Source organism: Pseudophryne corroboree, chromosome 6, assembly GCF_028390025.1.
Source record: "Pseudophryne corroboree isolate aPseCor3 chromosome 6, aPseCor3.hap2, whole genome shotgun sequence".
Taxonomy (NCBI): domain Eukaryota; kingdom Metazoa; phylum Chordata; class Amphibia; order Anura; family Myobatrachidae; genus Pseudophryne; species Pseudophryne corroboree.
Window position 1 is genome coordinate 806,026,450 of NC_086449.1, and position 22,898 is coordinate 806,049,347.

The 22,898-nt window shown below is 47.7% G+C and overlaps 1 protein-coding gene across 13 annotated transcripts in view; it reads left to right on the forward strand.

Annotated features, from left to right (window-relative positions):
- DGKI (diacylglycerol kinase iota) overlaps positions 1 to 22,898 on the forward strand; it is a 439,065-nt gene that overhangs the window by 403,589 nt on the left and 12,578 nt on the right. For all 13 annotated transcript variants that reach the window (XM_063928993.1, XM_063928994.1, XM_063928996.1 and 10 more), the window contains one exon: positions 22,040 to 22,160. In XM_063928993.1, coding sequence (XP_063785063.1) covers positions 22,040 to 22,160 — 121 coding nt within the window. The remainder of the gene's footprint in view (positions 1 to 22,039; positions 22,161 to 22,898) is intronic.

Genomic DNA, 22,898 nt, shown 5'->3' on the forward strand with positions numbered 1-22,898 from the left:
CACTTCAGGCAGCCGGCCTTTGGCCAAAGGACCAGGTGATGGGCCATCGCCTACTGGGGGCGCCATTAAGCCCCACAGTGTACATAGTCATCTACACCTGGTCTAGCCAAAAGGCCGAGATGCGTTGGTTCATGCCCCCCCTGGACCCAGGGGCTGTGTGTACTGCACACGCTGCATCCATTATACATATGCCAGTGGACTGAGGTGAATGATTGAAGTCTGTAAATTGCTGTGTAATTTGTTGGTGCTTTATAAATAAATATTAATAAGTACCAATAAAAAAAAATAAAAAAAGTGACTATTTGCTTTCTGATTGGCCAGTGTAGCATCAATGCCTTTTTCTGATTGTCACTCTTCCAGTGATAACGAAGACACAAATATGGTTTACTGAAATATATTGCAGCAAATGGACATAGGCAAGGCCGGCCGCTGTATTGACAGGATGTAATGTCCGTTATGTCAAATATGTGCTTATTAGACGAATTACAGGGCACCTGAATATAATCTTCTGGCTGATCCAGTATATAGTGGCATCTTTATACATGTACAATTATAAGCGTGCTTCCATAGCTTTGCTGATCGTGTCATTTCTTGTGTATTTGCATGAAGTATTCAGCTTTGTACAAGTTGATACTGTAGTATGGTCTTGTGCTGCGCTAAGTCAGACACGGAAGCTTCCTGTTATATCCTTCCCTGGTCCTAAAGAGCCTGTGTGCGGAGCGTATATCTTGTATGAATTCACACTGCACATGCTCTGAGCGAATCAGAACGATGCACATTTCTGGCACATCTCCATTAGCGACGGCAGAGGAGGAACTGGACTGTAATATGGCGTCATGACATGGGCGCAGGGCAGTGTGGGCGTGTTGTGGCAGCTGCGAGCTATACGGAGCTGGGCATAAGCGTGAATAGGGGCTGGATCGATTGCAGTGTTGCTGTATGTAGGTACCCCAGGGAATTCTGGGAGTGTCGACAAATATGGTCTAAAGCAGCAGTAGGCCGCCCGTGGAACTCCAGGTGCTGTGGAACTACACACCCCGGCATGCCCTGCTACAATTTTCTGTTAGGGCATGCAAAACTGTGGTAGGGCATGCTGGGATGTGTAGTTCCACAGCAGTTGGAGTACCACAAGTTGCCTGTCCCTGGTGAAGTATACAGCATGGTTCAGCCTAGAATTTGATGCTGTCCTACTGTGTGTAGGTAACAAGTGTACGTTTCTGTCACCTACACACAGGGAGAGCAGCCATTTTGTGGAATGAGCCGCTACTACATAGATTCAGCCTAACTATTCACTATGGCTCAGTGTGCCATCTCTGAAGTGTGAGGCGGCATGCCTCATGCCTCAGTAGTGTCACCAGTTCCTTGTGAATGGATAGACTGCGTTCTGACTGAATATTGGTTCATCCCACAAAGGCTGCCTCCGTAACCCAGCCGCGCCGCTTGCGCTAGAATGTGGAAATGTTTTCCCTAAGATAGTAACGACATGAGATCACAACAGGTGGCTCCTTAATGTTCGTAGGTAAAAAACTGCAGTCAGCGGGTTCTGTCACAAAATGCCCTGATCAGCTCAGCTATTAACAGAGGAAATGGACCTGTGACTTTAAAACCCCCCAAGCGCTTGTCTACAAAGACAAAGTGTTGGAAATAGGAGAATTATAGCCAAAAGAGCAGAAAAAAAAAGAGAGAAAAAGCTTATTGTGCTGCCGTGGAGCGAGCAGACGGGAAGAGATGGATTCTGGGAGCCTGGCCAGTACTGTGAGGGAAGATGATAAGATATTGTAAGATTTATTAGAAAAAGCAGGAATCCCTGTAACAATTATTGTGGAGAAAAATATTACACAGGAGAGATCAAAAGAACAAACGGCTTCATTGTTGTAATAAATTCATTTATCTCTGTATCAAGCAGCTCTGATGTCTGCCAGTTTGTCATTATTACAGGCAAATTACCTCACTAGCAGACAGCGCCACTGCAGCCCCGGTGCTCTGTCAGGGAAACTGTCTCCCAAGTATGTGCTATGGATATAACGTGTTACTGATATTACCCCATATTCATGAAGCAGTGAAAAGTGTGGAGAAGTGAGCCAGTGGAAAAGTTGCCAATGGCAACCAATCAGCATTGAAGTAACATCTATAATTTGCATACTATAAAATTGTACAGGGCAGTTCGCGGTGAGAATTGCATCATAGCGGTTCCGCCCCCTTTTACCCATGCAGCGACTGCAGCCATGACACTAATTGCACCACCAACAGGGGTGTAGCCAGAACTTTGTCGGCCCCATAACCAAAATTTTTTCCCAGTGCTTCTAGAAAGACACCTCCCCAGCAGTTGTTAATTTTGTGCCCCATAGTAGTGCCCTAGTTAATTTTATGCCCCATAGTAGTACCTAGTTTATTTTATGCCCCATAATAGTGCCCTAGTTAATTTTATGCCCCATAGTAGTACCTAGTTTATTTTATGCCCCATAATAGTGCCCTAGTTAATTTTATGCCCCATAGTAGTACCTAGTTTATGTTATGCTGCATAGAATTGCTGTAGTTTATTTATGAACCATATTAGTGCCCTAGTTCACATTATGTCATATTGTATTGCTGCCAGTACACATTATGTCACACAGTGCCCTCAATTCACATTATGCCATACAGTGTCCCCAGTTCACATTATGCCACATTTACAACACCCCCTCTCCATATTATGCCACTATAGTTCCTCCACTTGATACTGCGCCACACTACAGTGCCCCAGTTTATATTATGTAACATTATTATATCCTCCAGTTCAATGTATACCACATTAAAATGTTCAGGTCCAATGGCATAACTAAATATATTGTATGCACCAGGGCAAAAGTTTGCAAGGGCCCCTGTTTACCATCCAATGATACAAACTGTATATAACACATGTAACTGTGACAGGGAAGATGGCCCTCTCAGCTCTGGGCCCCATAGCAGCTGCACTCCCTGCACCTATTGCAGCTACACCCTTGTATATAACACATGTAACTGTGACAGGGAAGGTGGCCCCTCTCAGCTCTGGGCCCCATAGCAGCTGCAATCCCTGCACCTATGGTAGCTATACCCTTGTATATAACTCATGTAACTGTGACAGGGAAGGTGACCCCTCTCAGCTCTGGGCCCCATAGCAGCTGCACTCTCTGCACCTATGGTAGCTGCACCTTGTATATAACACATGTAAATGTAACAGAGAAGGTGACCCCTCTCAGCCCTGGGCCCCATAGCAGCTGCACTTCCTGCACCTATGGTAACTACACCCTTGTATATAACACATGTAACTGTGACAGGGAAGGTGGCCCCTCTCTGCTCTGGGCCCCATAGCAGCTGCACTTTCTGCACCTATGGTAGCTGCACCCTGTATATAATACATGTAACTGTGACAGGGAAGGTGGCCCCTCTCAGCTCTGGGCCCCATAGCAGCTGCACTCCCTGCACCTATGGTAGCTATACCCTGTATATAACACATGTAACTGTGACAGGGAAGGTGACCCCTCTCAGCTCTGGGCCCCATAGCAGCTGCACTCCCTGCACCTATGGTAGCTACACCCTTGTATATAACACATGTAACTGTGACAGAGAAGGTGGACCCTCTCAGCCCTGGGCCCCATAGCAGCTGCACTCCCTGCACCTATGGTAACTACACCCTTGTATATAACACATGTAACTGTGACAGGGAAGGTGGCCCCTCTCTGCTCTGGGCCCCATTGCAGCTGCACTCCCTGCACCCATGGTAGCTACACCCTGTATATAACACATGTAACTGTGACAGAAAAGGTGGCCCCTCTCAGCCAGTTCTGGGCCCCATAGCAGCTGCACTCCCTGCACCTATGGTAGCTACACCCTGTATATAACACATGTAACTGTGTCAGGGAAGGTGGCTCCTCTCAGCTCTGGGCCCCATAGCAGCTGCACTCCCAGCACCTATGGTAGCTACATCCTGTATATTTAACACATGTAACTGACAGGGAAGGTGACCCCTCTCAGCTCTGGGCCCCATAGCAGCTGCACTCCCTGCACCTATGGTAGCTACACCCTTGTATATAACACATGTAACTGTGACAGAGAAGGTGGCCCCTCTCAGCTCTGGGCCCCATAGCAGCTGCACTCCCTGCACCTATGGTAGCTACACCCTTGTATATAACACATGTAACTGTGACAGAGAAGGTGGCCCCTCTCAGCTCTGGGCCCCATAGCAGCTGCACTCCCTGCACCTATGGTAGCTATGCCCTTGTATATAACACATGTAACTGTGACAGAGAAGGTGCCCCTCTCAGCCCTGGGCCCCATAGCAGCTGCACTCCCTGCACCTATGGTAACTACACCCTTGTATATAACACATGTAACTGTGACAGGGAAGGTGGCCCCTCTCAGCTCTGGCCCCATAGCAGCTGCACTCCCTGCACCTATGGTAGCTACACCCTGTATATAACACATGTAACTGTGACAGGAAAGGTGGCCCCTCTCTGCCAGTTCTGGGCCCCATAGCAGCTGCCCTCCCTACACCTATGGTAGCTACACCCCTGTATATAACACATGTAACTGTGACAGGGAAGGTGACCCCTCTCAGCTCTGGGCCCCATAGCAGCTGCACTCCCTGCACCTATTACAGCTACACCCTGTATATAACACATGTACCTGTGACAGGGAAGGTGGCCCCTCTCAGCTCTGGGCCCCATAGCAGCTGCACTCCCTGAACCTATTGCAGCTACACCCTGTATATAACACATGTAACTGTGACAGGGAAGGTGGCCCCTCTCAGCTCTGGGCCCCATAGCAGCTGCACTCCCTGCACTTATGGTAGCTACGCCCTTGTATATAATACATGTAACTGTGACAGGGAAGGTGGCCCCTCTCAGCTCTGACCCCATAGCAGCTGCACTCCCCGCACCTATGGTAGTTACACCCTTGATCACCAAGTCTCCTGACCGACCACTTCTCTAGGGCAGTGGGCAGAACTGGGAAGTTGGTCTCCCAGAAATTCCAGTATGACCAAAATTTAGAAGACGCACCCCTGAGATGTACCTAAAGCACACATTAGTTCCACGCGTTTTACCCATTTTATCAGTGCATATGTGGGAACAAGCCCGGCTTATAAGCATTCTCTTTCTATGAAGACCTCAGCCTATGGACTGTGTATCTTAGAACTCTGCCAGAATGAATCCATATTCATAAAGGCAAATGAAAAGAAATAAGTCTAGCATTATCGGCCTTGATCAAACGCGTAGCCATTTCATTAAATCAGGCATAAGCATTCTAGATTTAATACTGTAAATCATTTGTATGTATATATACAGTACTATATGGGATGTGAATCTCTTTCGGCCATAGACCGAATTTTGTGTAATATAAATATTAATGGATTGGTTCTCGCTGCATCTTTATAAGACACACACCATCCGCAGTGTGGGTATGTTTCCTGCTAATAATACATTAGAATGGCCGCATTATGGATCCTGGTGAAGGAGAAGGTGCTTTTGGAGATAACAAATATGTATCAATGGCATTCAATTATTATGAGGCTTCTTTAAAAACGTATTGCTAGGAACAACCTGGGAAATGCATCCTGAGGTTGGAATGGACAAGTCAATGGCCCTCATTCCGAGTTGTTCGATCGCAAGCTGCTTTTAGCAGCTTTGCACACGCTAAGCCGCCGCCTTCCTGGAGTGAATCTTAGCTTATCAAAATTGCGAACGAAAGATTAGCAAAATTGCGAATATACACTTCTTAGCAGTTTCTGAGTAGCTCGAGACTTACTCGGCATCTGCGATCAGTTCAGTCAGTTTCGTTCCTGGTTTGACGTCACAAACACACCCAGCGTTCGCCCAGACACTCCTCCGTTTCTCCAGCCACTCCCGCGTTTTTCCCAGAAACGGTAGCGTTTTTTCGCACACACCTATAAAACGGCCAGTTTCCACCCAGAAACACCCACTTCCTGTCAATCACATTACGATCACCAGAACGAAGAAAAAACCTCGTAATGCCGTGAGTAAAATACCTAACTGCATAGCAAATTTACTTGGCGCAGTCGCACTGCGGACATTGCGCATGCGCATTAGCGACTAATCGCTCCGTTGCGACAAAAAAATAACGAGCGAACAACTCGGAATGACCCCCCATATTCTACCAATCATTACTTATTGTCTGTTGTCTTCCAGGCCGCAGCAATAGGGCTGTTTATTAACAGTCCTGCAGACAGGCAGAGTGGCAGTAACCCATAGCATTGAATCTGGAATTAGTTGTGATTGGTCAGTTGCAATGTAGAGTAATGAAAGCAAGAGTCTGATTGGTCACTATAGTTTATTGCAGCATTGACAGTTTGCAACTGTGTTAGTAATTAATTCCCCACGTTTTTAATTAATACTTTCATAAGGGTCTAAAGGGGTCTATGTACTAAGCGCCTTAGAGAAATAAAGTAGGCGTACGTAAAGTACCAGCCAATCAGCTCCTAAACTGCCATGTTACAGGCTGTGTTTGAAAAATGACAGACATCAGCTGATTGGTTGGTAGTTTATCACTGTCCAAAGCTTAGTACATAAACCCCTAAGAGACCAAATGTAATTAGTGTAACTAGAGTCCCTATTTGCTGTACAGTAAGTGGCTCTTCCGTGACCCATACCTGGTAGTAGCCTCAGATCAACCAGCATTGACTCAGTTTCTCCAGTCTCAGGGACATACAGGGCAAACAAGAGTCTTCCCCAGAACCGAGGCTGGACCACCTAAACCAGGATAGTTCAAATGTCTAGAAGAGATGCTTGCTAGGGGCAGATATGAAAAGAGATGGTACTTTCCGTCTAACTACCTGTCCCATAGTCTGTATCCCATCTGTATTGTCTCCTATGATTAGACGAATGCTTACTTTGCATTTTGTTCTACAATAGACTTGAGTTTACTGATGCGTATGATTCTTCCGGCTCAATTACAATTCCACGTGCCTTTGTTTAGCCTCAGATAGTTTTCTGTGATTTACTTACTTATCCAGATCCTATTTATGGCATATGTCCTCTCAGATCTTAGTGTATATGTCGCCATTTAGCTTCTCACATTGATTTTTTTTTTCATTATATTTTTAGTTTTCATAGCCAAGTTTTTTATTCAGATTTACAAGCTCTATATTTTTCTGATTCAAATCGTTACGGATGGTTATTGAGTCTTCTTCATTCTCGTATATTGGTTGACCTTGCTTATAGTTCTGGGTCAGCACGCCCCCATATTCACCAAGCTCTTCAACAAATCTCTGGAGCTACAGAAAGTCCCTTCCTGCCTCAAAAGGTCCACTATCGTCCCGGTCCCCAAGAAACCCTCTATCACGAACCTAAAAGACTACAGGCCGATAGTACAGACATCTGTGGTCATGAAAACGTTTGAGCGTCTGGTTTTGACTCACCTGAAAACTGTGACTGGTCCCCAACTGGACCCCCTGCAGTTCGCCTATCATTCGAATCGGTGTGTCGAGGATGCAGTCAACCTGGGCCTGCACTACATTCTACAGCACCTAGACATTCCCGGTACCAACGCGAGGGTTCTGTTTGTCGATTTCAGCTTGGCCTTCAATACAATCGTCCCCAGCATCCTCCACCTCAAATTACTTCGGCTAGGGGTTCCTGAAGCAACCTGTTCCTGGATAGTAGACTTCCTGACAGATAGGACATAAGTGGTGAAGGCGGGGGAATTCACCTCTCATGCGCGGTCCATTAGTACAGGTGCCCCTCAGGGCTGTGTCCTCTCACCCCTGCTCTTCTCCCTGTACACAAATAGGCGCAATCAGTAAAGATCATCAAATTTGCCAACGACACCACCGTCATCTGCCTCATCGAGGACGGGGACGAATCGGCCTATAGCCGGGAAGCAGACCGGTTGGCCCAGTGGTGCAGCCACAACAACCTTGAGCTCAACCCCCTCAAAACTGTCGAGATGATAGTGGACTTCAGGAAGAAGTCAGCTAGTGCACCTCCGCTAACGATTGCTGACAGTGTGGTTTCACTAGTGGACTCCTTCAAGTTCCTGGGGACCACAATCTCCCGGGACCTTAAATGGGGTCCCAATGCTGACGCCACTGTCGGGAAAGCACAGCAGAGGTTGTTCTTCCTCAGGCAACTAAGGAAGTTCAACATCCCACAGAAGCTTCTGCTCCTCTGCTGCTCCACTATTGTGGAGTCGGTACTGTGCTCCTCGATACTGGTATGGTACGGCTCCGCCAGCGCGAGGCACAGATGCAGGCTCCAAAAGGTGGTCAGAACCGCAGAGAAGATCATCAGGGCTACCCTTCCCTCAGTCCAGGACCTGTACCTGTCCAGAGCTATAAAGCGGGCAACGAAGATAGTAAAGGACCAGCTACACCCCAACCACAGCATGTTTAACTTGCTTCCTTCAGGCAGGTGTTACAGGGCCGTCCCCGCCAGCTCCACCAGAAGCCTCAAAAGTTTCTTTCCCCAAGTGGTTCGCCTGCTGAACTCCTGAACATTGACTGACTAGACGTACATGTAACTCACTTGTGTCCCTACAATATACCTATCTGTATGACTTTACTCCCCCCCCCCCCCCCCCTCCACACACACCTGCTTATCTGTTACCTACTTGGCTGTTGTATAGCAAACCGAAGACAAATTCCTAGTATACGCAAGTATACCTGGCCAATAAAGCTGATTCTGATTCTGTGAAGATTCTTTTCTTCTGAATGGGAATTACTTTATGCCACAGCCCTCAAGAAAAATTACTACAAAGGGAGGGAAAAAGTATCATTAACATAAAGTACTGCAATAACGTTATCAAACTGTACATCAATATATACACTCCTGAGAGACAGCACCCCGTTGGCGCCACCCTCCCGGCCTACCCACACCACCGCATGCTTCCGACTCATTACAGGTCTCCTGCTTTTTTTTCTCCAACCGTCGTGGCACCCCCTCAAATCCGGTGCCCGGGGGCATGTGCCTGCCCCCGCCTACAAGGGGAATCTGGGCCCCTCTCAACTCCGGGCCACATAGCAGCTGCATTCCCTGCACCCATGGTATCTACGTCCTTGTCCATAAGAATTGTATCCCAAATGTACTATTATCTTATGGAATAGAGCTGTATCCTAATTGGAGATGTATTGCCATGGAAATGACCTTTACCCTCAGGAACTACGGTCTGGGGACAGTATTGTACTCTTGCTGTACTGGATATTAGATTATTTGCTGCCTATTGCCAGTCAGAAGTCCACATATTCCCTCATATGAATCTCAGAGTAAGAGGTATCAGACTACTATACCACTCAGGGAATCGGGATCCTATCTCGCCATCTTACAGCAATATATATTGTCACTGTGTATTTTATTGTCGTTACACATTAACAATATCCACTGCGCGTTCCTCATTTACCCGATAAGCCATCTGGCCAGAGTGACCTGCTAGTTATTATTGGTCCATTAACCTGTTTATTGGTTTTTCCCAGCCAACCATCTGCTGACATATTTTTTCCTGCACTCTCTATATACCCTATGCCTTTCCCATTGTCTGGATGTAACTCATATCAGGCTATTGGTGCATGGGCGGTAAGCTCTGTGCCATCTGCATCTCTCCCAGAACTGTATCCTCATTGGTCTCTACATAGAGACGCCAGAGCAATGCAGCCAGCCATCTTTGCTGAGCATTTTACAAAACAGGGTGAGAGAAGTCTTCTTACACCTTCCCATCTCTTTCACCTCTTCCCCATCTCTCTCTATCATCTCTGTCCCCGTATTCCTTGTATGTCTGCCTGCCTCTCTCATCTCTGTCCCCCCATCTATATCTCATATCTGTCCCCCTCAAACTTGTTTCTCTCTCCCATCTCTTTCACCTCTTCCCCATCTCTCTCTATCATCTCTGTCCCCGTATTCCCTGTATGTCTGCCTGCCTCTCTCATCTCTGTCCCCCATCTATATCTCATATCTGTCCCCCTCAATCTTGTTTCTCTCTCCCATCTCTTTCACCCCTTCCTATCTCTCTTTATCATCCCTGTCCCCGTATCCCCTGTCTGCCTCTCTCTCATCTCTGTCCCCCTGTCTCTCATCTCTTTCCACTACAGCTTTCTCTCATTTATCTATATCTCATACGTGTCCCCCTCCCACATGTTTCTCTCTCTCATCTCTCTCCCCCTGCCTTCTCTCTCATATCTGCTCATCCTCCACCCATCTCTCTCATTGTTGTTCCCCTCTTTCATTCTCTGTCTCTCTTCTTTCCCTTCACCCCATCTCTTTCTTATCTCTTTCCCCCTCCCCGTCTCTTTGTTCACCTCTATTCCCATCCCCTCATCTCTCTCACTCATGTCTGTCCCCCCAGTCCCTGTCTTTCTCATACTGGTCAGTCCTCCCCATGGCCATTTCTCTCATTCCTGCTCTACTATGCCATCTGTATCTTTCTCATCTCTGTCACCCCTCCCCGTCTCTTTGTTCACCTCTATTCCCATCCCCTCGTCTCTCTCACTCATGTCTGTCCCCCCAGTCCCTGTCTTTCTCATACTGGTCAGTCCTCCCCATGGCCATTTCTCTCATTCCTGCTCTACTATGCCATCTGTATCTTTCTCATCTCTGTCACCCCTCCCCGTCTCTTTGTTCACCTCTATTCCCATCCCCTCGTCTCTCTCACTCATATCTGTCCCCCCAGTCCCTGTCTTTCTCATACTGGTCAGTCCTCCCCATGGCCATTTCTCTCATTCCTGCTCTACTATGCCATCTGTATCTTTCTCATCTCTGTCACCCCTCCCCGTCTGATTCTCTCATCTCTTTCCCCCTCCCCCCACCCATCTCTCTCATCTCAGTCCCCTGTCTCTCTCATCTCTCCCCCCCCCCCCCAATCTGTCTCTCTCATTTACTGTATGTCACCCAGCCCACGTCTACTTCTCTTTTCTCTTTCCTTCCCTCCAGTTGCATTCTCTCTCTCGTTTCTGCGCCTCCCCGGCTGTGTCTCTGTCATCTCATCGTTACTGGGGTAACTTGGGCCTTTACTCTTCCCAGTCCTGCACCATTCATACAGTGCAAGGAACGGACTGTCTTTCTGCTCCATGAGAGGTTTCTGTCCCACCTGAGCTCCCCTTTTAGGACCCTGCGTTACCGTTTGACAGGTGTGCCGCCCCAGTCAGACTCTCCCAGTCTAGTTATAGACTATGGATTCTGTGAAACATAGACTTACAAATGCAGGGATTCTTGAACACGTGACATAAATGTAATTTGCATTTTTTCTGCTGTGCATGACCGCCAGAAAGTCTACGCCTCAGTGCCTATGCTGAATGAGAAACATTTTGGGACAAGTACAGGCGTGGTCATGGGAAATGCTGGCCACAAGAAAGAATTAAATGTAGCTGTTTGGAGGGGGATCACATGCCAGTGGTATGATGAGAATGCTGATGATTGGCTGACACTTTTGATTGGCTGAATACGCCTGAATCCCTCCCATTTTGCTAATACTATAACATTGACAATCCGATCCCCTCACATTGTTACAGCGAGATTAACATTCTTCCCGCAATTATAGAGCCCCACAGTGTGAACGTGTATTCCGTGGAAGAGCAAAGCAAATGTGGAACCCACCATGCACGCGCGAGGCCAAACAGCGAAAATCCTGCGTCTTTTTTGATCGCTTGGCGTACGCAAGTTGATTGACAGCTTGTATCTTTCGCACTGTGGAAGTAAGTCCTGGACTACGCACACACTGCACAGACTGGAAATATCATGCGATGGTGAGTTGTGAACAGATTTGCAGCTGACCGGCGTTCGCAGGGATTTTCGTGCAGCGTATGCAGACTTGCACAGGGTGGATTTTCACTCTATCTGGGCGGCGACTATCCGATCGCAGACCTCTGCAAATTCACAGTGCAGGCCGTGCAGTGCAATAACCCCCACCCATACCTGTTGCCATTGATTGGATGATACTGTATATAGCCTCTGAAATATTCTACATTCTTGCTGTCTTTCTGAAAATATCATGGATGTTAAAGTATGAAAATGTTGAAAAAAATGAATAAAAACAAAAACAAAACTCATGTCGACCGTGTGATGTGTCGGCCATTGTCTTGTCGACATTTTGACCATGTCAACCTTGTGCGTTTGAGCCATTTGGTGTTGACTTGTTGACTGGTGACCTTTTAACTGTCAACCTATCATCCGGATACCATTCAGGGTTATTGTATAATAGCGCGACAGTGTCTCGGTCGACACCAAATTGTTGACGCGGTCGAAAGGTCAACACAGAAATGGTCAACACATGAAAAGGTCAACCTGGGTTTTGCAGGTACCTGCTCCGGGAACATAGGTGGGAAGTTCAAGGGTAACGCCAGGGGGGTGATTATAAAAGTCCACAAACCTAAGCTGAGCAGGAATGTTGTAGGACACTCCTACCGTTGTGCAAGCCGGTTATTGCCTAAAGTAGATGTTATTGCGGCGTGACTTGTTATTTGCAGATAACACGCCTGCATATCCGCCTGTTTACAATGACCAAGGACTGATATTTATATTAATAGTCTATAGAGAATACTGTGACCAGCTGCTGCAGAAAAGGCTACGTTTACTGATGTAGATTGGTTACACCAGGCGCTTTGTGGTACCTGCCTGACATTCAGGTCAATATCTCCTACAAATGTTCATTTTGTTTCCATGCATTTTTAATCACTCCGGTAAATCCTGTGTAAACAGCTTTCGCTTCCCAAAATCACAAGTTATATTATAGGACAAACAATTGTTTAAGAGGAAATCACGACCACCCTCCTGTGTATTTTCTCTAGGTGTCCCATGTTTGTGTTTACTGACAGCACCCGAGGAAGGAATTCCAGGTCATTGTGGGGGGGACGCACTGACTGACAGGACGGGAAGAGGGGGGGGGGGGCGAGCGGGGAGAACAAGCCATTGTAAACGTAGAAGGTGTCTTTGGGGGATGTGTGCACCCAGAAGTAAAAGGTTTAAAAGCAATACATTCTATAAACTAGCATTTCACTAGACAGGTTTGACGATAATTAGAGTATTAGGTTTCTCTATACAATTCCTACTCCATTCATTAATTACTTAAGATAGGTGGTTTCCTAGGCAGGAAAAGTACAGGTTGTGCTTTTGTATACACACAGATTATATGAAATTACGCTCATGGTTTGTGATTTGTTGAGGCTGGGAACATACTAGCACATTGTTATTACCGTCTGTATTGCATACTTGCCGACACGGAGTCAGACGCAGCCCCTTATACGGCCGCAAATAGCGATTTCTAGCAAACCACGCGTGCTTTGAAGCAATTAAACACATTTCAGCCTGTTTCCGGGCAATTCTGAGACGGACGGATCTTGGCCAGGTCTCTCCTTGTGTGAAATGTCTGTTATTCCGTGGCTTCTCGCAATTGCAGCCTTTTTGTGTCCCACTCCAAATCAGACCCCTGTATATAATACAGTGACAAACTATGTAACTGTTGCTGGGCTCGTTCACATTTGGAAGTACAGTGCAGTATGGAAAGTATTCACAGTGCATCACTTTTTCCACATTTTGTAATGTTACAGCCTTATTCCAAAATGGAATAAATAAATTTTTTTCCCCTCAAAATTCTACACACAATACTCCATAATGACAACGTGAAAAATGTGTTTTGGAGATTTCTCTTATGTCCTAGAGGATGCTGGGGACTCCGTAAGGACCATGGGGTATAGATGGGCTCCGCAGGAGATATGGGCACTCTAAAGACTTTAGATGGGTGTGCACTGGCTCCTCCCTCTATGCCCCTCCTCCAGACCTCAGTTAGATCCTGTGCCCAGTGGAGACTGGATGCACTACAGGGGAGCTCTCCTGAGCTTCTCTGAAAAGACTTTTGTTAGGTTTTTTATTTTCAGGGAGCTCTGCTGGCAACAGGCTCCCTGCATCGTGGGACTGAGGGGAGAGAAGCAGACCTACTTAAATGATAGGCTCTGCTTCTTAGGCTACTGGACACCATTAGCTCCAGAGGGTCGGAACACAGGTCTCATCCTCGCTGTTCGTCCCGGAGCCGCGCCGCCGTCCTCCTCACAGAGCCGGAAGATAGAAGCCGGGTGAGTATAAGAAGACAGAAGACTTCATAGGCGGCAGAAGACTTCAGATCTTCACTGATGTAACGCGCAGCGTTGCTCCCACATTTACACACACTAACGGCACTGTTGGGTGCAGGGCGCAGGGGGGGCGCCCTGGGCAGCGATTTTAAACCTCAAGGGACTGGCTAACATATATATATATACTGCGGAGGCAGTATTTTACAGAAACCCCTGCCAGTATAAAGATTTGAGCGGGACCGAAGCCCGCCGTTCAGGGGGCGGAGCTTGATCCTCCAGCACTAACCAGCGCCATTTTCTCCACAGCACGCTGCAGAGAAGCTGGCTCCCCGGACTCTCCCCTGCTGAACACAGTACACAGGGCAAAAAAAAGGGGGGGGGGGGACATTTATTTGGCGCAGTGAGTAATAATATATATATATATGTAAAAGCGCTGTACTGACTGGGATTTTATTCCAGTGTCAGTTGGCGCTGGGTGTGTGCTGGCATACTCTCTCTCTGTCTCTCCAAAGGGCCTTATTGGGGGACTGTCTCCATATAGATATATCCCTGAGTGTGTGGGGGTGTCGGTACGTGTGTGTTGGCATGTCTGAAGCGGAAGGCTCATCTAAGGAGGAGGTGGAGCAGATGATTGTGGTGTCTCCGTCGGTGAAGCCGACACCTGATTGGTTGGATATGTGGAATGTTTTAAATGCAAATGTAACTTTATTACATAAGAGATTGGACAAAGAAGAGTCCAGGGAAAAGACAGGGAGTCAATCCATGGCTTTGACTGTGTCACAGGGCCCTTCAGGGTCTCAGAAACGTCCCCTGTCCCACGTAACAGACACTGGTACCGACACGGATTCTGACTCCAGTGTCGACTACGATGATGCGAGATTACACCCACGGGTGGCAAAAAGTATTCATTATATGATTATTGCAATAAAAGATGTTTTGCATATCACAGATGACCCCTCTGTCCCTGACACGAGGGTATGCATGTTTAAGGAAAAGAAACCTGAGGTAACCTTTCCCCCATCTCATGAGCTGAACGCTTTATTTGAAAAGGCTTGGGAAACTCCAGACAAGAAACTGCAGATTCCCAAGAGATTTCTTATGGCGTACCCTTTCCCTGCGCAGGACAGGTTACGGTGGGAATCCTCGCCCAGGGTAGACAAGGCTTTGACGCGCTGGTCCAAAAAGGTGGCGCTACCATCTCCAGACACGGCAGCCCTCAAGGATCCTGCTGATCGCAGACAGGAAACTACCTTAAAATCAATTTATGCACATACAGGTGCCTTGCTCAGACCGGCAGTAGCGTCGGCATGGGTATGTAGCGCCGTAGCAGCATGGGCAGTTAACTTGTCATCTGACATTGACACCCTAGATAGGGATAGCATTTTATTGACCTTGGGTCACATTACAGAAGCAGCCTTATATATGAGAGACGCTGCGAGAGACGTTGGGCTGTTAGGTTCAAGAGCCAACGCCATGGCAATTTCTGCTAGGCGAGCCCTGTGGACCCGCCAATGGACGGGTGATGCCGACTCAAAGAGACATATGGAAACTTTGCCTTACAAGGGTGAGGTTTTATTTGGGGAGGGCCTCGCGGACCCGGTTTCCACAGCTACCACGGGTAAATCTTCTTTTTTGCCTTATGTTCCCCCACAGCAAAAGAAAACACCACAATATCAGATGCAGTCCTTTCGGTCGCATAAGTCCAGAAGAGGTCGGGGCTCTTCCTTCCTCGCCAGAGGTAAGGGTAGAGGGAAAAGAATGCCGGCTACGGCTAGTTCCCAGGAACAGAAGTCCTCCCCGGCTTCTACTAAATCCACCGCATGACGCGGGGGCTCCACTGAGGGAGTCTGCACCGGTGGGGGCGCCTCTTCGACTCTTCAGCCAGGTCTGGGTTCTGTCAGACGTGGATCCTTGGGCGATGGAAATTGTATCCCAAGGCTACAAACTGGAATTCGAAGAGGTGCCTCCTCGCCGATTTTTCAATTCAGCTTTGCCAGCTTCTCCCCCAGAGAGGAAAATAGTTTTAGCTGCAGTTCAAAAGCTGTGTCAACAGCAAGTGATTATCAAGGTTCCCCTAGTCCAACAGGGGAAAGGGTATTATTCAACCCTGTTTGTGGTCCCGAAGCCGGATGGCTCGGTCAGACCCATTCTGAATCTAAAATCCCTGAACCTGTACTTGAAAAAGTTCAAGTTCAAGATGGAATCGCTCCGGGCAGTGATTTCCAGCCTGGAAGGGGTTGATTTTATGGTGTCACTAGACATAAAGGATGCATACCTTCACGTCCCCATATATCCTCCTCATCAGGCGTACCTGAGATTCGCTGTACAGGGCTGTCATTACCAGTTTCAGACGTTGCCGTTTGGGCTTTCCACGGCCCCAAGGATTTTCACCAAGGTAATGGCGGAAATGATGGTGCTCCTGCGCAGGCAGGGAGTCACAATTATTCCTGTACTTGGACGATCTCCTGATAAAAGCGAGATCGAGAGATCAATTGCTGAAAAGTGTGTTGCTCTCCCTGAGAGTGCTGCAGCAGCACGGTTGAATTCTAAATCTACCAAAGTCACAGTTGATTCCAACGACTCGGCTATCATTCTTAGACATGAGTCTGGACACGAAACAGAAGAGGGTTTTTCTTCCAATGGAAAAAGCCAAGGAACTCCAGAATATGGTCAGAGACCTGCTAAAACCAAAAAGAGTGTCAGTTCATCACTGCACTCGAGTTCTGGGAAAAATGCTGGCAGCCTACAAGGCCATCCCCTTCGGCAGGTTCCATGCGAGGACATTTCAGTGGGACCTTCTGGACAAGTGGTCCGGGTCCCATCTTCAAATACATCAGAAAATAAGCCTGTCCCCCAGGGCCAGGGTGTCTCTCCTGTGGTGGCTGCAGAGTGCTCACCTTCTAGAGGGTCGTAGGTTCGGCATTCAAGACTGGGTTCTGGTGACCACGGACGCGAACCTCCGAGGATGGGGAGCAGTCACACAAGGAAGACATTTTCAGGGACTATGGTCAAGCCAGGAGGCTTGTCTACACATCAACGTACTGGAATTGAGGGCCATATACAACGGCCTACGACAAACGGAGAATCTTCTTCGCGACCTACCGGTTCTGATTCAATCAGACAACGTCACAGCCGTGGCTCATGTGAACCGCCAAGGCGGGACAAGGAGCAGAGTGGCAATGGCGGAAGCCACCAGGATTCTTCGCTGGGCGGAAAATCACGTAAGCACTCTGTAAGCAGTCTTCATTCCGGGAGTGGACAACTGGGAAGCAGACTTCCTCAGCAGACACGATCTCCATCCAGGAGAGTGGGGACTTCATCAAGAAGTTTTTGCAGAGATAACAAGTCATTGGGGACTTCCTCAAATAGACATGATGGTGTCACGCCTCAACAAGAAGCTTCGGAGGTATTGTGCCAGGTCAAGGGACCCTCAGGCAGTAGCGGTAGACGCCCTGGTGACACCATGGGTGTTTCAGTCGGTCTATGGGTTCCCTCCTCTTACTCTCATCTCAAAAATATTGAGAATCATAAGACGAAAAAGAGTGCAGACAATACTCATTGTTCCAGCTTGGCCTCGAAGGGCCTGGTATTCAGATCTTCAGGAAATGCTCACAGAAGATCCGTGGCCTCTTCCTCTCAGGGAGGACCTGTTGCAGCAGGGGCCATGCGTGTTCCAAGACTTACCGCGGTTATTTTTGATGGCATGGCGGTTGAACACCGAATCCTAGCTGGGAAAGGTATTCCGGAGGAAGTCATCCCTACTCTGATAAAGGCTAGGAAGGAGGTGACGGCGAAACACTATCACCGTATCTGGAGGAAGTATGTATCTTGGTGTGAAGCCAAGAATGCTCCTACGGAAGATTTCCATCTGGGCCGTTTTCTCCACTTTCTACAGACAGGAGTGGATATGGGAAGGAAGTTAGGCTCCATTAAGGTACAGATTTCGGCCCTATCTATTTTCTTTCAGAAGGAATTGGCTTCTCTCCCAGAAGTCCAGACTTTTGTGAAGGGAGTGCTGCACATCCAGCCTCCTTTTGTGCCCCCAGTGGCACCATGGGACCTTAACGTGGTGTTACGGTTCCTAAAATCTCACTGGTTTGCACCTCTTCAAACGGTTGAATTAAAATTTCTCACTTGGAAAGTGGTCATGTTGCTGGCCTTGGCATCTACAAGGCGGGTGTCCGAATTGGCGGCTTTGTCTCACAAAAGCCCCTATCTGATTTTCCATGTGGATAGAGCAGAGTTGAGGACTCGTCCTCAATTTTTGCCTAAGGTGGTTTCATCGTTTCATATGAACCAACCTATTGTGGTGCCTGTGGCTTCGGGAGACTTGGAGGATTCCAAGTCCCTTGATGTAGTCAGGGCCTTAAAAATTTACGTAGCCAGGACGGCTCGGATTAGGAAAACGGAGGCACTGTTTGTCCTGTATGCAGCCAACAAGGTTGGCGCTCCTGCTTCTAAGCAGACTATTGCTCGCTGGATCTGTAACACGATTCAGCAGGCTCATTCTACGGCTGGATTGCCGTTACCAAATTCGGTAAAGGCCCATTCCACTAGGAAGGTGGGCTCTTCTTGGGCGGCTGCCCGGGGCATCTCGGCTTTACAGCTTTGCCGAGCAGCTACTTGGTCGGGTTCAAACACTTTTGCAAAATTCTACAAGTTTGATACCCTGGCTGATGAGGACCTCGCGTTTGCTCATTCGGTGCTGCAGAGTCATCCGCACTCTCCCGCCGGGTCTGGAGCTTTGGTATAATCCCCATGATCCTTACGGAGTCCCCAGCATCCTCTAGGACGTAAGAGAAAATAAGATTTTAAACCTACCGGTAAATCTTTTTCTCCTAGTCCGTAGAGGATGCTGGGCGACCATCCCAGTGCGGACATATTTCTGCAAGGCTTGTATATAGTTATTGCTTACATAAGGGTTATGTTACAGTTGAGATCAGTCTTGGGCTGATGCTGTTTTGTTCATACTGTTAACTGGTTGCGTATGTTCCATGTTATACGGTATGGATGGTGTGGGCTGGTATGTATCTCGCCCTTAGATTAACAAAAATCCTTTCCTCGTACTGTCCATCTCCTCTGGGCACAGTTCTTTAACTGAGGTCTGGAGGAGGGGCATAGAGGGAGGAGCCAGTGCTCACCCATCTAAAGTTTTTAGAGTGCCCATGTCTCCTGCGGAGCCCGTCTATACCCCATGGTCCTTACGGAGTCCCCAGCATCCTCTACGGACTAGGAGAAAAAGATTTACCGGTAGGCTTAAAATCTTATTTTTTGCATTTTTATTAAAAATAAAAAACTAAGAAATCACATGTACATAAGTTTTCACAGCCTTTGCCATGAAGCTCAAAATTGAGCTCAGGTGCATCCTGTTTCCACAGGCACACACCTGTCTATATAAGGTCCCACACGTGACAGTGCTTGTCTGAGCACAAACCAAGCATGAAGTCAAAGAAAAGCATGAAGAAGTTCAGAACCACCAGGACTCTTCCTAGAGCTGGCCGGCCTTGCTTTGACAATCTCAATTAAATGCTTTTTTAGTAGTAGGCGAGTCTGCAGTATTGTGTGTCACTGTTTGTGTTGTGGTCTGTGCAGGCTGGAAAAACACTTACACGACATCATCACTATTGATGACTGTTAGTACATACCTGCCAGATTTCAGACTGCTTCCCCCTGGGATCTCTAGCAGTATGCTGGATGTTGGAGGTGCGGAAGGAGGGAAGGGGGTTTGCTTGGCATCACAAATTGCACCATCGCAGCCCCGCGTCCTGCTGTATAGTGACGCAATTTGTAGCAGTGTAGCCATGATAACGCAATTTGGCGCACAACACGGAATCCTGCTCCCGGATTGGCCACTTCACCAGTGATTGGTCTACTATCCCGGGAGGGTGGGAGAAATCACATAATTAATGAGGTCACTGAGGAAAGTCATTAAGTAGCTGACAATGTATTGGTTATTAGTGACGGTTGTTTTTCAGCTATACATATAGCCACAGTGTAAGGAAACATACGATTAGTATGCAATAACAGCACAAGGGCAAAATCTATATCTTAAGTACTTAAGAATAAAGGCAGGAGACCTGACATTCACGGATGTGCAGTATTCCCACAACAAAGGACAGTGACAGTTACCATTAGTGATTCATTTCCTGACCATATCCATATTTACCGCCCTGATTAGGGGTTTAGTAGAGCTCTCTGGCTCCTTACAAGTGTCCAGTTTGGCCACTAACACCTACCTGTCTGTCTTCAGATATTTCTCCCTGACATTAATAGGTAAATAAAATGCATCTGACTGCGTGCATTGCAATATTAGTGTCATTCGCTCTTCTGGCACCAAAAGAAACAGACATTGCATATACAGTATGTATCAGGACTGTACAAACGGCCTGGGAATAACAGAATAATGCCTGCCACTGGCACAGGGGTAATAGAGGGCAAGATGGCCGCACCCACGGAGCCTTGTTAAGTTCGGAATTGACCTGTTATACGTTATCAGTGTATCAGTGGTGCAAGCAATCTCTGGTACTGTATATCTGTATGCAGGCCTCACATGTTGCAGTCCAGAGAAGCTAAATGATTGCACTCCAATCAGATCTGTGAGCAATTCCACCACACAAGTGAAAGACAGAATTGCACAGACTTCATCTTACAGTATTTGATTTTCCATCTGCCCAGATGTAATATTTCATAGTGTTGGGTAGGAGGAATACACGCTGCGCTTGGGTAGGCCGTTTTATAAAAAATGATATGTATTATGTGACCCACGTCTGTATCTGTGTGGCCACCATATGTGTAGTCAGCTAAATAATGGCATTTGCCTGAAGGCAAAAGACACCCACTGCCAGCATTGCAGATCAAGTGCTGCATTGCCATCGCCATCATCCGGTAGCCGTAGCTCTCTGAATAAAACCCGTTGTCTTTAACCAAAGTCTTGTGCAGATCTATAACATTAAAAGATGACAGCTATTGTATAACGGGCTACACCGATGTTTTATAACAAATATCACAGCCCCCTGGTCCCAATCCCTAAATGATACAACCCGATCAATGCAATTCTGCAATGTAACCAGACTACATAGTATTGACTCCATCTATTCAATGTGTCCGCTGTGTGGCACAGGAGCATAATAAGAGAAACGAGTGGTCCTCCGGCTGTAATTTGATTGGGGGGCTGGCAGAAGTCTCCCCTGCACATTTGTAGCCTGTTGTTCCCAGTAGACGGTTATCCTGGGAGGCGGTCAGCCTCCTGTAATTGCAGAGGCGATATAAACGAGGCTCTCAGTGTCCTAGTTATCAAACTTGCAGTTCCAGCCATTGTCGTGTCCAGCGGAGAATTCCGCGTCCTGGGTTCTTCCCGGCTTCTCATAATGTACTTTGATTGATGAACGTCAATTTTATTGTGTTCACCAGATCACTTGTCATTGATGTGGTGCCCTACCAGTGACGTGTGTGTGTGTGTGTGTGTGTGTGTGTGTGTGTGTGTGTGTGTGTGTGTGTGTGTGTGTGTGTGTGTGTGTGTGTGTGTGTGTGTGTGTGTGTGTGTGTGTGTGTGGGGGGGGGGGGGGGGGGGCAGGACGAATGGCGGCAAAACACTGCTGCTTTCCTGCATATTTGTAGGATGTACAAGAATTAGGGGTCTATTCATGAAGCAGTGAAAAGAGCGGAGAAGTGAGCCAGTGGAGATGTTGTCTATGGCAACCAATCAGCTGCTTTTCTGAATGTACTTTATAAATGTTGCCTCAACACTGATTGGTTGCCATGGGCAACTTCTCCACTGGCTCACTTCTCCACTCTTATCACTGCTTCATAATTAGACCCCTCTGTCTGCGAAACGTAACAATAAGAATATGTTTGTGTCTCATGGCTTTGATGTGCCTTTACTTCTTGGCTTTGGGTATTGTATAGTTGTATCTGAATGTACTATACTGTATTACATTACTGCGCTGCTCCCTGCTACACATGTAGCGGGTTACGCTTCTCTATTGCTCAGTCTCTCGCTCCCTTTCCCCCCAGGTCACCGAGTCCTGCAAGCAAGGCGCAAGTCTGCGGATCCAGGGACCAGAGCGCTGCTCGTTACTGCACCTGGCTTCCATGGCAGGACACACAGACATAGTGGCTTACATCCTAGAGCACGGTGAGCGGAAACTCTTACTCAGCCGTTACTGACTGACCTGCCGACGGAGCTGCCGCTGGCCAGTGTTTGCGGTACTTCCCATGGGAGATGCAGCAATTGCGCGGGAACGCACATAGGGGGCTATTCAGAGCAGAACGCAGCCACGCGGTCTGTACACAGCAGCTGTATTCGGAGGGTCTGCCTGCGCGCACCAGCCACAGTGCGCGTGTGCGACTCTACACCTTGCGGGAATGTCACACGCAGCTGCTAGCTAGATGCGGACCCGCGGGGCAGGAGTGGTCCCGCCCCCCAGGTGCCTGGGCGACGGCCCTGCTCGCATACCCCTCCCTTCAGCTTTGGGGGTCTATTTATGAAGCAGTGAAAAGTGTGGAGAAGTGAGCCAGTGGAGAAGTTGCCCATGGCGACCAATCAGCATTGAAGTAACATTTGTAATTTGAATACTATGCAATTGTACGGAGCAGCTGATTGGTTGTCATGGGCAACTTCTCCAATGGCTCACTTCTCCACACTTTTCACTGCTTCATGAATAGACCCCCTTGATCGTAAGTGTAGATGTTAATGAAAAGCGTACAACTTGGCATTTGGAGTGCGCACAGTTCCGCAGCATGCACAGTGCGAAAACATGTAAGATACGCTCTGCAGACAGGCTCTGCATCAACCGTTAGGTGTACAGAACTTATAGGGATTCCAGTCACCCCTCGCTGTACAGGTCATTGAGCTGAAGATCATCCTCCGTGA